Source organism: Hemiscyllium ocellatum, chromosome 15, assembly GCF_020745735.1.
Source record: "Hemiscyllium ocellatum isolate sHemOce1 chromosome 15, sHemOce1.pat.X.cur, whole genome shotgun sequence".
NCBI lineage: Eukaryota > Metazoa > Chordata > Chondrichthyes > Orectolobiformes > Hemiscylliidae > Hemiscyllium > Hemiscyllium ocellatum.
In genome coordinates this window covers 54,628,206-54,645,388 of record NC_083415.1, presented here as the reverse complement: position 1 = coordinate 54,645,388, position 17,183 = coordinate 54,628,206, and the positions used below count along the sequence as shown (strand labels likewise).

Genomic DNA, 17,183 nt, shown 5'->3' with positions numbered 1-17,183 from the left:
TGCAATCTGGATTAGTTCTGCACCCAACAATAAGCCGTTTGATGCTCACTCACCTCCCTCTGTTCTTCCTCGTCTTCATTGGCTTGATTCCCTGATCTCTCCTCTGAATAATAAATCTTGCTGCTCGTGAGGACAAAATAGTGTGGATTCCATTCCTAGAAAAACCACAGGAAAACAAACAAGATGCCAAGTGGTGAGTACATCACAACAGCCCCATGACTGGGAACAATTTGTTAAAAAATAGACCTGGGATACACATAAAGCTGACAGAATGTTTTATGTTTTTAGATATTCATTATACAAACAGTCTTCTACTTTCTAATTTCCAAAACAGAAGTTACTTGGACATGTTGTCACTTTTGCAGGTGAGCAGACACTTGTTTTCAAAAGGATATTTATTCTGGGGAATGTCAACTTTGCGAAACAATTTCTTGTATAACGTACAAAAATTAAATTTACGCATTCACCTGATTCAATGAACAGCTTATTATCTGATCTTAATACACAGAACTAATAGCAGTCTAACATGTTGGTTAAAGTCCATGTTCTTATAATTTCTACTTTCAATTGTATTCAAGTGGAATTCATCTCTGTCCAATTTATTTTGGCTAATGTGAATAATCAAGTCAGTCACCAGCTGTGATCCAAATCATTTGCAGTGAGACTATTTTGCACCATTGTAATGGCTGAAACACCAAAATTAAACAGTTTAACCTCTAAAGATTGGAACTGAAGAGGCAAGCACAAGACATAGGTCAGGTGATCGCCCTGTGGTATTATCACTGGGCTGTTAATCCAGAGATCGAGGTAATGTTCCGTGGACCCGGGTTCGAATCCCGCCATGGCAGATGGTGGAATTTGAATTCAATAAAAATCTGGAATTAAGAATTTAATGATGAACGTGAATCCATTGTCAGGGAAGGAAGCTGCCATCCTTACCTGGTCTGGCCTAAATGTGACTCCAGACTCACAGCAATGTGATTGACTCTTAACTGCCTCTGGATGGGCAGTAAATGTTGGCCGAGCCAGCGATGCCCTCATCTCATGAATGGATTAAAAAAAACATATTTAAAGGAGATCTATTTGTCCGAATTAATAAATTTCTCCATATTTACTGGAAAATAAACTGCACAGAATTTTTAAAAGGAGCTCCTCATTACACAGTTTCAAGATTTAGACCTTGGAGGCTATGTTTCATAGTGAGATATCAGTGTACAATTCAGACAAACTGAGTGACTTGCAGGGGAAGCTGGTATGCTCTCTACATCCACTGGGTGCAAGTAATGAAAGCTGTGGCATTGATTCTTACAGATAAGGATAAGGCCACTTTGAATCCGAGCTAAGTGATCTAAGAATTTCTACTCTTGGTTGCTAGCTATTGGAAGAGCAGGAGTGAACAACCAGGACTATGATTAACTGTTAAGGTCATCATAATCCAACAGCCCAATACCAGTTACTGGACCCTTGACTAAGACATCAGAAAGCTACGAGATTGAGTCACTGACTTTTGTAAAGCAGGGAGCAATTGGAAACAGATGGAAAGTAAGGAACTGGCAATGTCGAACTTAAATAGGAATGAGGTTTGCTGCTTATGCTGGATTGGAATCTGCTGCTTGAACCATCAGCTTATGAATGTAAGACTGGAGTAACATTTCAAACCTGGCACTTACGTGATTGATTGGATCTTCGAGATACAAGATTCCATTCTTTATCGAGTTGCTGATGTCGTTCTCGGAGTAGGTAGAAGTTGAGACCTCTTCATAGGCACTGCCCTCGGCCAGTTTCTTGTGCTGCAAGGAAGGAAGAGATGGAGAATGGATAGGGGAACATTCCCACAGGATTCCAGTTAGTCTAATTCCCAATCACCATGTCAGCTACAACCTCCTTATTATAGCTCCTCAGTCTTAAAATCCTTTACAGTGCTGCAAACCCTGAGTCCCCTCGCAGCTAATCCCAAATCTAAGGTTTATTGATAAGTATGTAAGTTTTTTCGCTGAGTTTGAAGGTTTGTTTTCAGACGTTTCATCACCATATTAGGTAACATCATCAGTGAGAGTGTGTCTGGTGAAGTGCTGGTGGTAAGTTCTGCCCCTCAATTTATAGGTTTTGGTTTCTTAAGGTGGGTGATGTCATTTCCAGTGTTTTTTTTTCAAAGGAAGGTAGCTAGGTTCTAAATCGATGTGTTTATTGATGGAGTTCTGGTTAGAATGCCATGCCTGGTTAGAATTCTCATGTGTGTCTTTGTTTTGCCTATCCTGGGATGTGTGTGTTATCCCAGTCAATGTATAGAAATTAGTTATAGTGAGTTGCGTCTTTTGGTGGCCAGTTGGTGTTCATTTATCCTGGTGGCAAGTTTCCTGCTAGTTTGTCTGATGTAGTGTTTTCTTACAGTTCTTGCATGGCATCATGTAAATTACATTAGATTTACTGGTGGTATCTAATGGATCCTTTAGTTTCATTAGTCACTATTTAAGTGTGTTGGTAAGTTTGTGGGCTACCATGATGCCAAGGGGTCTGAGTAGTCTGGAAGTCATTGCTGATATGTACTTAATGTAAGGTAATGTTGCTATACCTTTTGGGTGCATTGTGTCTCTTTGTTTGGGTTTGTTTCTAGGAGTCGGCAGATTGTGTTTATTGGGTAGCCGTTTTTCTTGAAAACGTTGTATAGATATTTTTCTTCGGCTTTTTGTAGTTCTTGAGTGCTGCAGTGTGATGTCGCTTGTTAAAATAATGTCTTGATGCAGCTCTGTTTGTGGGTGTTGGAATGATTGGCTCTGACGTTAAGTACTTGGTCAGTGTTTGTTGTTTTTCTACAGGCACTGGTTTGAAGCTGTCCGTTAACTGTATGTTCATCTACCTTAAAAAGGCAAATGCTCTACTTGCAGATACTGACACTTACCTGCAGGAGGCGATAAACCCGACCCCACAGTAATTAAACAGAATCTCCTCCTTTTTAACAGCACTTAAAAAAATCAGGAGAATTAAACAGGACAGACTTTCGAAAATTGAAACCAGATGGATCCAACACACTATGCTGCTATTGATTACCAAAAATATACAAACCAGGGGCCCCCCTCAGACCCACAGGCTCCCTACCTGCTACACGTACAGACTAGTCAAAGAATTCGACCAAAAACTAAAACACCTAATTGAAGATTCACACCACTCCATTCACTCCACCCAAGAATTTCTGAACACCATCAAAGACACCAAGATAGTAGAGGATGAAATAATGGTCTCCTTTGACGTTACAGCCCTTTTCACATCAATTAACATTGACCTGGCCAAAGAAACACTGGCATCACTACTATGAAAACTAGGACCACAAATACCAGACAGCACCAACTTCATCAGCAATGACACCATCCTCAAGCTAGTGGACCTGTGCCTCACCATCCTCTTCACATTCAATAACAAAACCTACAAACAAGTCAATGGAACACCTATGGGACCACCAATGTCAAGGCTCATAGCAGAAGCAGTAATGCTGACACATGAACAAGCTGCCCTCCCATCTATCCAACCCAAACTTTGTTGAAGACACCTTTGTCATCACAAAATGGAACAAATTAGAGGAAACATACAATACCATCAACAATATCCTGACAGCATAAAATTCACAAAAGAGGAGGAGAACAACAACAGACTCCTATTTGAACGTACAGTTAGCAGAGAACTTCAAACCAATGTCTACAGAAAAACAACACACACGGGCCAAATACTTAACTTCAGAAGCTATCATCCCAACATCCATAAATGGAGCTGCATCAAGGCATTATGTCAACGAACAACATCACACTGCAACACCCAAGAACTACAAAAAGCAGAAGTAAAATATCTCTACAACGGTTTTCAAGAAAAACGAGTACCCAATAAAAACAATCCACTGATTCCTCAAAAACAAATCCAAACAAGCAGACACAAGGCAACCAAAAGGTATAGCCATATTACCTTACATCAAATACATAGCAGAAATGATGCCCAGACTACTCAGATCTCTTGGCATCATGGTAGCCCACAAACCTACCAACACATTTAAACAACGACTAATGAATCTAAAGAATCCAATAGATACCACCAGCAAAACTAACGTCATTCACAAGATACCATGCAAGAACTGTAAAAAAAACACTACATTGGGCAAACTAGCAGGAAACTTGCCAAAGGGTACATGGACACACACTGGCCACCAAAAGACATGACCCACTACCACTAGTTTCTATACATACATACAAAGGAGGACACCACTTTGACTGGGACAACATACACATCCCAGGACAGGCGAAACAAAGACACGCACGAGAATTCTTAGAGACATGGCATTCTAACCAGAACTCCATTAATAAACACCTTGATTTAGACCCTATCTACCTTCCCCTGAAAAAAAAGAACTGGAAATTACATCTCCCACCTTAAGAAACCAAGACATATAAATAGAGGCTGGACATACCACCAGCGCATCACCAGAGACTCTCACTGATGATCTTACTCGGTATAATGATGAAACATTTGAAAACAAACCTTTAAGCTCAGCAAGCAAACTTACATACTTATTATCAACCTGAGCCAAAAATCTCAAAAGTCGCTAAGATTTATTGAATTAAATTTAAATTTCCCTTGTTATTCATTCATATTCTCATGTCTCTAGCTAGGATTAGAAGGATATGGGCCAAGTGCAGGATAATGGGGTCAGCATGGATGGACATTTCGGTCGGTGTGGACCAGTTTGGGCCAAAGGGCCTGTCTCCATGCTGTAGGACTCTATGACTCTAACTTGTCCAGCCCTCTTAATGGCAATTTAGCAACTGAACCATTACACTACAGTCCCCAGTCTTCAGCTTGCTCTCCACAATATTACCAAAGTCCAGATCCCCACCCTCATGCTGCCATGAGTGTCTCCATTTCTGGACTCTTAAACAATTAGCAACCTTCACTAACCTTGCACATCTTCCACTGAATTACAACGTTTACATTACTGTATGTATGTTCTGTCGACAACCTGGGCTTCAATCACCTCAAAAGTCACCACTCAAGAGCCATTTCCTTCTGCAATCTTCAACTAGATCAAGACTTAAGTTTTTTTCTATTGAGGGCAGTTTGAGCTGTGAAACACATTGTTGTGAAGTGATAATAGCAACAGACATCTTTAATTTGTTCACTGGATCCGGGCGTCACAGATTTACTGCCCTACGTTTAAATAATGATCGAGTCACCTGAAAATTCTGGAAGTAGTAGCAGAATTCAGGGCTGTTTGTCCTCCTCAGCTTACTTCCAAGATGCAAGAGTCATAGCATAACATATAGGACCCTCAGCCCAGGAGAATGGATCTTGTCTGTTTTTCTTATGTTTTCTTTCGATACTGTTTTTTAAGGTTTCCATTTATTATGATACCATTCCTTCTTGTAATGACTTTGGTGGATGGTGTCTTCTCCTGGCCTGGCCCAGTGACCCAGAATGGTAGTATAGGCCTGGAACCTGGTGGGGCAGTCTCCCAATGTGACAGTCTTGTCCAGGAGGAGTGGTCTTGGCCTGGGGTGGAGGTCTAGTCCCAGCACGGAGGTCTAGTCCCAGCACGGAGGTCTAGTCCCAGCACGGAGGTCTCGTCCCAGCACGGAGGTCTACTCCCAGCACGGAGGTCTAGTCCCAGCACGGAGGTCTAGTCCCAGGTTGGTGGCTTGGCCTTGGCCCAGCACTGCACAGTGGTTTCAGCCTGATTTTCCAGCGTACCCCAAACCCAGGAGCCGTTAACTGAGATGAATTTTTACTTTTTTGTTCTTATTACTTATGACATCTGTCATTCATTTAGATGCCGTGGTATGGCAGGTTATAAAACTTTTCACTGTATTTTTTGTAAATATACACATGACAATAACTTGCTATTCTATGCCAATGCATTTAGTTATAACATGTCCTAACAATACTATAAATGTGAAACCTCAATCAGTTTGACACATCTTAAGCAGAGGAAAGAGTATGATTTGAAAAACAGCTTCCTCTTCCATAAGATCATTCAGCAATCTAAGAAGCTGACATTAATGGCAGTGACTGACCTTAATCAGGAATTTTCTCCTCAGTTGATTCGGTGACGGAAGCCCGTCCGCAGTGATGTCAACTGGTTTGGTCAGCAGCATATCACCAAACACCTTCTTGAAAACATTAGCCATATTGCGCTGTTGAACAATACTACAATGATCTTCAATGGACAAGATTACAGGATACCTGTCAAATAATCCACAGCACTACAGTAAATCTCAAAGAGCTGGCACACATGAACTCAGATAGATGGTAATATCTTCCCTAACCAGCTCAGACGACATTGAATGCCGCCTTATCCTATGCTAAATTTCACACTTCTGGATCTGAGTCCCATTGCTACCAATGTTTTTACTGAGCTGTTTGAACATAGCTGCTAAACTTATCTACCCAGCACTCGCAACACAGCAGTCAATGGATGGGTAAATGAACAGGAAGGGTAAAGAGGGATATAGGCCAAGTGCTGGCAAATGGGACTAGATTAGTTTAGGATATCTGGTTGGCAAGGATGGATTATACCGAAAGGTCTGTTTCTGTGCTGTACATCTCTATGACTCTATGGTCCAACGGTGAAACCCTACATAGATGGGTTCAGCTGGCCTTTAAAGCAAGCCCATGAACTTCTGCTGGACTCAACACAGAACTAGATTTTAAATTAATGTATGCAACTTTTTTGTTTCATTTATCTCTTTTGTCTGAGTTTAGTAAATACTCAAGGCTTTGATTAATATTACTCTACATTGACTTTCCTGCCTTGGGGAGGGTGGGAGGAGAGGGAGGTTGAGTAAAACCATGTGACATATTTTAGCTCATCCATTCAGAAAGTCTCTCCATCGCCACATCCAGCTGAATGTTAAATGATTTCATGATCTATTCTTTTATATCCCATGGTCATGTTATCAGTATACTTTCAATACACATATTCATGAAGTGATCTGAGGGTATAAAGGTTTCAGGTTCTGTCTTATCCCTAGATCATCGGGGTTGAGATGCCATGTAGTAGTGAAGAAGGCATTTGATACGCTTGCCTTTAGTGGTCTGTGTGATGAGTTTAAGAGTTGGGAGGTCATGCTGCAGCTGCACAGGAAATTGGTTAAGGCACTTTTGGAATACTGCATTCAGTTGTGGTCTCCCTGCTATGAGGAAGGATGTTGTTAAACTTGAAAGAGTTCAGAAGATTTACAAGGATTTGTCAGGGTTGGAGCGTTTAAGCTGGTGTTGGAGAGGGTGAATAGGGTGGGGCTGTTTTTCCTGGTGCATTGGAAGCTGAGGGGTTACCTCAGAATGGTTTATAAAATCATGAAGAACATGAAAAGGGTAAATGGACATGGTCGTTTCCCTAGGTAGGGGAGTCCAAAACTAGAGGGCAAAAGTTTAAGGTGAGTGGAGGAAGATATAAAAGGGACCTGAGGGGCAACTTTTTCACGCAGAGAGTGGTGTGTGCATGGAATGAGCTACCAGAGGAAGTGGTGTAGGTTGGTACAATTACAGCATTTAAAAGGCATCTGGATGGGTAAATGAATAAGAAAGGTTTAGAGGGATATGGAACAAATGCTGGCAAATGGGACTAGATTAATTTATGATGTCTGGTCGATATGGATGAATTGGACTGAAGGGTCTATTTCTGTGCTGTATGACTATCAGTTGAAGCATGAAACTCTACTGGAAGCATCTGATCTTTATAATCTAATAGCATAATGTTAGTCCAGACACCTATGTGCTCAAGAATGTAAAGTTGCGTACAATTGCTAGCTGTAATAAATATCAGCTAGCTTCTTCAATACCATGATATTGTGCCCAGTTTTTTTTTAAACATACAGGCGATAACAATCAGCTAAACTCCTGTTGGAGGCAGACAATAAGGATTGTTGTTTCTAATTGTCGATCTATCAGTTCTCTCCAAGAACGAATTTTAATCTGGGCATGAGCTCCCTGCTCCATTCTCCAGCGTAACCATCAGAGGCGAGTCCATGTGAAGTAGTCCTCCTGCCTCCACCAAACTGCTGGCAGCTGCCTTGTCTCAGAAGCACCATGAGGAGCAGTGGCCTTTGCTGAGACTGCAACAGTCACCAAAGGAAGTGAGTCCAGGGCCTCACCACGACAAGGGAGGGGAGGGGAGGGACTGGGTGGTATGTCAGGTGTGGGTTCCATCTGACAGGCTTGAAACTTGACGGTGGTCACCCCTACAGTGGATAAAATCCTAACAATGGCTGAAGGAGATTAGTACATGGCCATGGATTGGCTATTTATGCACCCAATTGGCCCAATGGTGAGTGGACCACCTGATGCCTCCCACAGTGGTAAATTTGCAGATGGAAGTATAGACAGCTGGCATGGAATCGATATCCTAGTGCCCAATGTTATGCACCCAATTCTTTCGTACCCACCCCAGGGTGCTGAAACTCCTTTGTCCTGGTGTAAGTTTCTCTATGTTGTGACAACAAATATTCCATGATTCACTCTAAGTTTGCCTTTTTAACCTGTGACCTTTGTCCTTTTGCTTGAAGTATCTGAAATATTTTTGACATTTATCTCTTCAGTGTTATTCATTTTCTTAAATACTACCATTTAAACTCTTCTCAGATAAACCAGGCTAAACAGTTCAGGATTCCCAACCTTTTCTACACTGGGCCTATCTCCAAGGGTGGGCATTGACCTTACATTGATTTGTGTAGGATGCACAACTTCAAAAAAGGCCAGAGCTGAAAATGTGTTGCTGGTTAAAGCGCAGCAGGTCAGGCAGCATCCAAGGAACAGGAAATTCGACGTTTCGGGCAAAAGCCCTTCAAAAAAGGCCATTCAGCCCTAAAGGTTCATGCTGACATTACAGTTCAATGCAAGCCTCAACGTGACCTTCTTCATCAGCAATTGCTTTCTTACTCAGGTGCTTGTTGAACTTTAAATTTAAATGTATCTATTCTATTCATCTTCATTACTTCTTGTGGTAGTGAGTTTCATATTCAAGCTACTCAGGTTTTCTTGAATTATATACTGCATGGAAATGAGGTTCTCATCCCTTGTGAGCTCTAGTTTTTGAACTTTCCCACCAGTGAGAATACCATTTCTAAATGAAACCCTTCCACAATGTTTAAGGCCTTTATTGAGTCACCACTCAGACTTGTCTTGTCAGGGGAGCTGATAGTGGCATGGCAGCAATGCCCCTAGGCTAGTAATCCCAGGAGCCAGGTAAGCCTCTGATACCATGGGCTTGAATCCCACCATGCCAGCTGGTGGAATTTAAATTTAATCAATCAACCTGAGCAAGTAATGGCGTCACGAAAATACCATTAATTATCATGAAAACATTTCTGGTTTACTGATTCCTTTCGGATGGTTTGGTGGCTCTGTGGTTAGTGCTGCTGCTGCATAGCACCAGGGACCCAGGTTTGATTCTAGCCTCGGGTGACTGCATTGAGTTTGCATGTTCTTCCTGTGTCTGTGTGGGTTTGCTCTGGTTTCCTCCCACGGTCCAAAGATGTGCAGGTTAGATGCATTGGCCATGCTAAATTATCTGCAGTGTCTCGACACATGCAGACTTAGGTGAATTAGATATAGGAAATGCAGGGTTCCAGGATAGGTGAGAGGGCTGTGTTTGGGTGGGGTGCATTTTGGAGGGTTAGTGCAGACTCGATGATCCAAACTGCCTCTTTTCGCACTGTAGGGGCTGTATGATTTTAGTAAAGGAAATGTACCATCCTTAGCTGGTCTGGCCTACACGTGACTCCATTCCCACAGCAATGTAGCCACCCTCTGAAATAGTCCGACAAGGATAGTTCCTTGAACAAAGCAGAGTAATAAGGGATGGAAAACAATACTGGGCCTACCAGTGAGGCCCATTGTCCAAGAAAGAATAAATAAAGAACCACATTCAGGTCTTAAACGTCTCCCTTATGTCCCATTGACTGGGACTTGGCATAGTCAAAGTGCTGTCTGAGCAGAATATTGCACAAGTTTGACCAAGCTCTGATTTACAGACTAGTTCATCGTCTTTATAACTTACTACTTTATTAACTTTACTGGAAATGACAGTTATGGCTTTCAAAAGAGAATTGAACCATTAGCTAAAAGGGAAAAATTTCCAGGGTTATGGTGAAGGGGAGGGAGTGGGACTATTATGAGTTGCTGTTGCAGAGAGTAAGTAGACACAATGGGCTGAATGGCCTCCCTCAGTTTTGTAATCACCCAGTTCTGACAGTAAATCACCATGAAGAGAGGAAAAAGGAATGGAATGGTTTAAAATAGTGTCAGATTTTCACCGCTTTGACCAATGCCTACAGTGCATGAAAACATTATTCACTCCAAATGGACAGAATTGCGGATGTAATATGTTGCTGAGTGGATTCTTATATATTCAAAATGGGGGCAAACCACATACAGAGGTTATCGTGATAACAAAATGATAGTCTTACTCTGAAGTCACAAAGGCATGTTCCTTGATTGTAGTCAGGACATCATTAAACTTGATTTTTGAAGTCAGAGTGTGACCATGGTAAATAACTGGCATTCCTTCGGGTCCATCCCAGCAATCCACTGTAAGAAAAGTTACAGTTAGTTTAATGTGTGTCCAAATCTGATCCACACACACTAATTGTGCTCACTTCACCCATTCACCCATATTAATCACCCTGTTTATTTACATCTCTCCTAAATTTTTTAATGGTATAAAACCAATCTTCAGTTTATTTTGGTAGAACAATCCCCTTTATCATGACTATCACCTGTCCTGCAAATTCTGGCTCTAGATGGAATGCCAACTGCTGTCTGATGCTTCATCTAAATGCTCAATATTCAGGTGTACACCCCAATTCATATCATCCATCGATTTTGCCACAGGTGCCAATTGCGGCAGAACTTTGTTGTTGTCAGATATTCACAAGGCTGGGACCAGTGGACATCCAGACAGAGGTCAGACATGCAGGATGAGAAGTGGTTGCACCTGATCCCTCATTGAGGGGCCTTTGATGGGCACTGACACCATCAGTGGAAGGTCAGTTCAGACTCAAATCCTTATCCTCAAGGGTCAAACATGGGCTGGCTCAGAATAAAGGGACACCAATTTAAGACGGAGATGAGGAGGAATTTCTTCTCTGAGGGTTGAGAATCCTTGGAATTCCTTGCCACAGAGAACTCTGGGGGCAGAGTCCTTGTGTTATTTTAAGGTTGAAATAGATTCTTGATCAGTAGAGGGATCAATGGGTTACGACGATAGGTAAGTGAATGTGAGAAATGTCATATCTGCCATGATCCGACTGGAAGGTGGAGCCGGCTCGAGCAGACTACTCCCATACCTGTTTCTCACAGCGTTATGATGGACTTGGTCCCATGTAGACTGGGGAGGCAATGGCCTACTGGTCCTATTGCTACAGTATTAATCAAGACATCCGGGTTCAAATCCCACACGGAAGATGGTAGTATTTGAATTCAATCAACATTTGCAATTAACAGTCTAATGCTGACTATGAATCCATCATCAATTGTCAGGGAAAGCCCACCTGGTTTGTTAATATCCCTTAGGTTACCTACCCTACCTGTTACTCCAGACCCACAGCAATGTGGTTGACTCTTAAACTGCCCTTGGGATGGGCAATAAATGCTGGCCTAGCCTGTGATACACCCTCATCCCATGAATGAATTTTTATAAAAAGCACTACAGTCACTTTGATGAAGTGCCAGTGGTGCTAAGCAACAGAGCATAAGCCTGTACCTCCAAGAGATTAAAAGATAGTTCTCTCTAAAGGTGACTGACCTGAAATATTAACTCTGTTTTATTACTTCCAGTGGTACTGCTTCACATGTTCTGTATGTGCAGCAATTTCTATTTTTATCACTTTAAATATCAGTGGGGCGGCACGATGGCTCAGTGGTCAGCACAGCTACTTCACAGTGCTAAGAACCTGGGTTCAATTCCAGCCTCGGGTGACTGTCTGTGTGGGGTTTGCACAGTCTCCCCATGTCTGCAGGGTTTCCTCCGGGTGCTCCTGATTCCTCCCACAATCCAAAGATGTGCAGGTTAGGTGAATTGGCCATGTTAAATTGCCCATTGTGTTTAGTGATGTATAGGTTAGACGCATTAGTCAGGGGGTAATATAGAGTAGAGGAATGGGTCTAGGTGGGTTACTCTGAAGGTTTGGTGTAGACATGTTGGGCTGAAGGGCCTGTTTCCACACTGTAGGGATCCTAAAACAAAAACTTCTAATTTGCCATTTTCTTATATATTTCTGTGCTTAATTCCTCTTTTTAATTCCAATATTCAGGAAGCCACCACTCACCATGGAGATATACCTTTGAAAACAGGCCAGACCATGTTTGATGTCAGAGTTAGAAATGCAGGTTGCATTAAGGTTCAATCGATTCTGGAGCTGCTGATTCTCATTAGACATTTGTACTTAAAAAGTTGAGTTCTCTGCACTTCAACCTCATGCTCCTGATCTTTGGGTGCCAGGTATGGAGAAGGGTGGGCAAGTTGGCAGATCTCCCCGTGGGTCTGCTACTGGATCTACCCAAAATAGCCACCAGTATGTCTAGGTAATGGGCTGTGGAGGATGTCATAGTTCCTGACTACCATCCCTCTTCCAAGGCTACATTCACGCCTGGGAGTCCTTCTGAGGGAGCATGTGGTGTCGGTTAGTATTCTCGAAACTTTCAGAGGGAAGTGGGCACCATTAGGGGTGCAGTGCCTTATTTTTCCCTCCAACTCCATTTTACTTCAGCCCCCTCCCTCTTTCCCCTATCTTTCCCTCACTTCCGGTGTCGTTGCACTGTCCTTGACAGGCTGTTTTTGTAAGTTGTTCCTTTAAATAGAAACACGGATGATTTGATGGTAGTAAAAAAGAACTTCAGCTCTTGGTGTTTGTGGTGCAGCAATAGCGTACCTTTGGGCCTGGAGGCCTGGGTTCGAAAGCCCAACAAGCCAGGCAGCTTCAGGAGGTGGAGAAGTCAATGGTTCTGAAGAAAGGTTATGCCCGAAATGTTGACTTCTCCACTTCCTGAGGACGCTTGGCTTGCTGTCTCCTTCCAGCCTCCTGTTTGTCTACTTTGGATTCTTGCATCTGCAGTTTTTTTCTGTCTTGAACTGGGTTCAAGTTGAGACAAGGGCCCGAGGGCACAGCCTGAGTAAAGGGAAAACCTTTCAGAACATAGATAAGGAGAAATTCCATCAGCTAGTGATGAATCCATAGAATTCATTGTTGCAGAAGGCTGTGGAGGCTAGATCATTGAGTATATTTAAGATGGAGATAGATCGGTTTTTGAGTATCAAGGGAATCAAGGGTTGAAGGAAGAAAGTGGGAGAATGGGGTCGAGAAACTTATCAGCCATGATTGAATGGTGGAGCAGACTCGATGGGCTGAATGGCCTAATTTCTGCTCCTACGGCTAATGGTCTAAGTCCTGTCTGCTCCAGAGGAGTATCGTAGTATCTCTGAGCAGGTTGATTAGAAACTTGTGAAAAATCTGTATGCCATCTGAGACAATTTCTTGACATTCTTTGTGCTGTTAGGGAATGCCGAATTCTCATGTTTTCAGGAAACCTGTGCAACAGTAGCAGATTCGCGAACTTAAGGGCAGTTAAATGGTCATTGGATAGGCACATGGATGAGAATGGAATAGTGTAGGTTAGATGGGCTTCAGATTGGTTCCACAGGTCGGCGCAACAGAGAGGGCCGGAGGGCCTGTACTGCGTTGTTCTATGTTCTATGAAACTGATTTTTGATATAAAAACAATTACTCGTGATCCTTTACAGGAGCACTAAAATGATATGATAACCCATTGGTTCAGGCTAAGCTCAGGTTTACATTTCCAAGCAGAACCGACAATGTTCCCAACCATTTACAATCTCCTCATCCCTCTCTCTCCTGCACCTCAGATCTACACAATGGGTTACGTTTCTCAATAAAGTAACTTAGACAGGTCACAGGAAGACATACTGATGTGCTTACATTCAATACACCGGCATCCCATTCTTAGGCAGCGAGCATAGGCTTCCAGTGAGGATTCGCTGGAGAACTGATCCCCTGTTAGGTAGCTGCAACAGAGACGGCATGACTCATAGACATATCACACAGATAGCCAAGGAGATAGATATACAGGTGTAATGGCGCGTTACTCACAACTTTGTTTTAAAATGGATGGGCAGCATCTGCATTCATCACAGGCACTGACAGGGTCCACGAACTCGGCTACCTGATTCAGTCCACTTGCAAACCTTAAGAATGCCCAGTTTAGACACTGTGGCAATAAACCATCTCTGACAGTAAGGCCAAACAGTTGTTGTTGGATGAGCTATGTGTCAGTTCCATTGCAATCAGCGACATTAACTATTTGGCTGCTACTTAACAAACAGAAGGGAATTGCTGAGCTCCGATGGCTGCACGGCTTGTTTGTGATACAAAGGGACACCAACAGCACAAGTTCAATCCCTGCACTGGCTGAGGTTACCATACAGGCCCTTCCTTCTCCTTTCATCTGAGGGATGGTGACCCTCAGGTTAAACCATCACCAGTCATCTCTCTAATGAAATTGCAGTCCTCCAGGACTTTGGCAACTTTACTTACTATAACTAATGGTAATTGTATACTGCCAAAACAAAATTCTACCCTAGAATACTGAATGCACTCTCAAACTCTTAACTTTCACCTGTACCTGTGTTTTTGATTTTACTGTTGTTTACCCATTGTTTACTTATCTGCTACTTAACTCTGTGATCTGGCTGTATCGCCCGCAAGACAAAGCTTTTCACTGCCTCGGTACACGTGACAATAAATTCAATTCATTTCAATACTGTAAACACCGTTACATCATGAATGAGCCGGTCAGAAGACATCTCATGCACCACTCAGAAATGCCATAGCAAAGTGTCGTTTTACACTGTTAATATAGATCATTTGTTCAGATAGATAATTGATTTATTGAAATTCATCAGAGTGGTCAGTGCCAAATTGTGATGACAAAACAAATAAAGATAATTCATAATGTATTTTTGATAACAATTAGAGATAAAACTAAACATAAAATAATAAAGGGATTGCACAAATATGCCCAGGTAAATAATTTCAATGTGCTACGAAATGCAGGTTTCTTTAATTCACAGATTAGAACTGAAAGTCGACAATCCTCTGCATTTAGTATTAAAATTGTGTTGGTATGTTGAGTTTATTGAATTCTCAAATGATTTGTATACTAGGAGTTGAATAAAGTTGAGCACTCTTGTAGTCTATTCATTCTAGATCCTGTTTGTGGAATGGTGTCTACTCATGTCACAGTAAATGACATCGAGGTCACTGCTGTTCAGGTCACTTTGCCTCAATTTAACTGTTTGATTGGGAGAATGTGAATTACACTCGCATAGCCAGCATTTATTACCCAAACACATTCCCAGTTACACTGAGATGGTGATGGTGAGCTCCCTTTTTGAATCACCATTGTTCAGCACCATTCACAATTCGAAGCACTCCATTTACAACTGCAGTAAGACCTGGACAATATTCAGGCTTGGGATGATAAGTGGTGATAATGCTGCTATGACAATCTTGGGTATGCATGGCAGTGGAATGTTACGGCTTGTTGTCAGGTTTTTTAAAAAAAAGTCTGAATTTGGAACAGCAATTGAAAAGAGAGTCTGAACTGAGAAGGTGGAAGTGCTGGAGAAATGCAGCAGGTCTGGGAGGGATAAAGAGAGTTAAAATTTCAAGTCCAATATGATTCTTGCTAAGAACTGGAGCAGCAGCAGTCAGAGTACAAAAGAGGTGCTTCGGCCCATTGAGTCTGTACTGATCTATCTATACCAATAACACTTTCCAGAACTTGGTTTCCAGAACTGTGGTTGCTCAGTTGTTGAGTGAAGTTAAAAGGAAATCAGATTTTTGGCCAATGAGGAAATTAAGGCACATGAGGATACAACAGTAAGGTGTAGTTAAGACAGGGGGTCAGCGTGATTGTATTAGATTAGATTCCCTACAGTGTGGAAACAGGCCCTTCGACCCTCCGAAGAGCAACCCACCCAGACCCATCTCCCCCTGACTAATGCACCTAACACTATGGGCAATTTAGCATGGCCAATTCACCTGACCTACACATCTTTGGACCGTGGGAGGAAACCGGAATTGCAGAATAAATCTGAGGGGCCAAAAGGCCTATTCCTCCTATTATTTCTTATGCCTTGAAAAGTGACACAAACCTCATTATAGTTTAAGCTGCTTGATAGAATAACATCTTTCCCTTCTGCTGCTCCAGGATGTACAGTTCAAACAGTTTCTTTACATCACCTTTCTGCCCACAGCTATGTCACATAACTTCCTGTTTACAGGCCTATCTCTGTCAGTGATACTGAAAGTGGCAGCAACAGGTGCAGGGTTTGGTTCATGTAGTGTACACCTCACAACTTTCAGTTGTAAGCTGCTCACTGATGTTCAGTTTGGCTTTTACCAGGGCCACTCAGCTCTTGACCACCTAATAGCTTTGGTCTAAGCATGGACAAACAGCTGAGTTCCAAAAGTGAGGGGAAAGTAAATGCCCTGGACCTCAAGGTTGCATTTGATCAAGTACAATATCAAGAATCCCTAGCAAAACTCAAGTCAATGGGAATCAGGTGGAGTCATTGCTAGCACAAGGGAAGATGGTTGTGGTCATTGGAGGTTAATTATCTTACTCCCAAAACCTCACTGCAGGTGATGGATCGACCATCTTCAGCAATTCAAAAATTACCTTCTCTCTACCATTAGATCAGTAGCAGAGATGTTTGCCCAATGTTCAGCACCATTCACAATTCCTCCCAATTTGAAGCAATCTATTACCAAATGCAATAAGACTTGGACAATATTCAGGCTTGGGTTGCTAAATGATAAGTAACATTCTTGCCACCCATGTGCCAGGCAATAACTATGTCCAACATGAGATAATCTAAACATCTCTCCATAGTATTCAATAGCATTACCGTCACTAAATTGTCCTCCATCAAGATCCTGGGGGAATTATCATTGACCAAAATCTGAAGTGGACTAACCATATAAATATTGTGCCCACTAATGCAGGAAGTTTTGCAGTGAATAGCTCACCTCCTGTTTCCACAATGAGCAAAGTGAGTACCACAGTCGAGAGTGTGGTGCTGGATGTTTCAGGCAAAAGCCCTTCATCAGGAACGGCTTTTGCCTGAA

The 17,183-nt window shown here is 42.2% G+C and overlaps 1 protein-coding gene across 1 annotated transcript in view; it reads right to left on the bottom strand.

Moving 5' to 3' along the window:
• The window catches only part of plcg1 (phospholipase C, gamma 1), a 178,018-nt gene that overhangs the window by 72,395 nt on the left and 88,440 nt on the right, over positions 1-17,183 (bottom strand). Inside the window, exons 11-15 of the mRNA XM_060836480.1 lie at positions 13,971-14,056; positions 10,443-10,563; positions 6,051-6,219; positions 1,671-1,790; positions 54-155 (exon numbers count right to left, since the gene is read on the bottom strand). Of these exons, the coding sequence (XP_060692463.1) occupies positions 54-155; positions 1,671-1,790; positions 6,051-6,219; positions 10,443-10,563; positions 13,971-14,056 (598 nt within the window). The remainder of the gene's footprint in view (positions 1-53; positions 156-1,670; positions 1,791-6,050; positions 6,220-10,442; positions 10,564-13,970; positions 14,057-17,183) is intronic.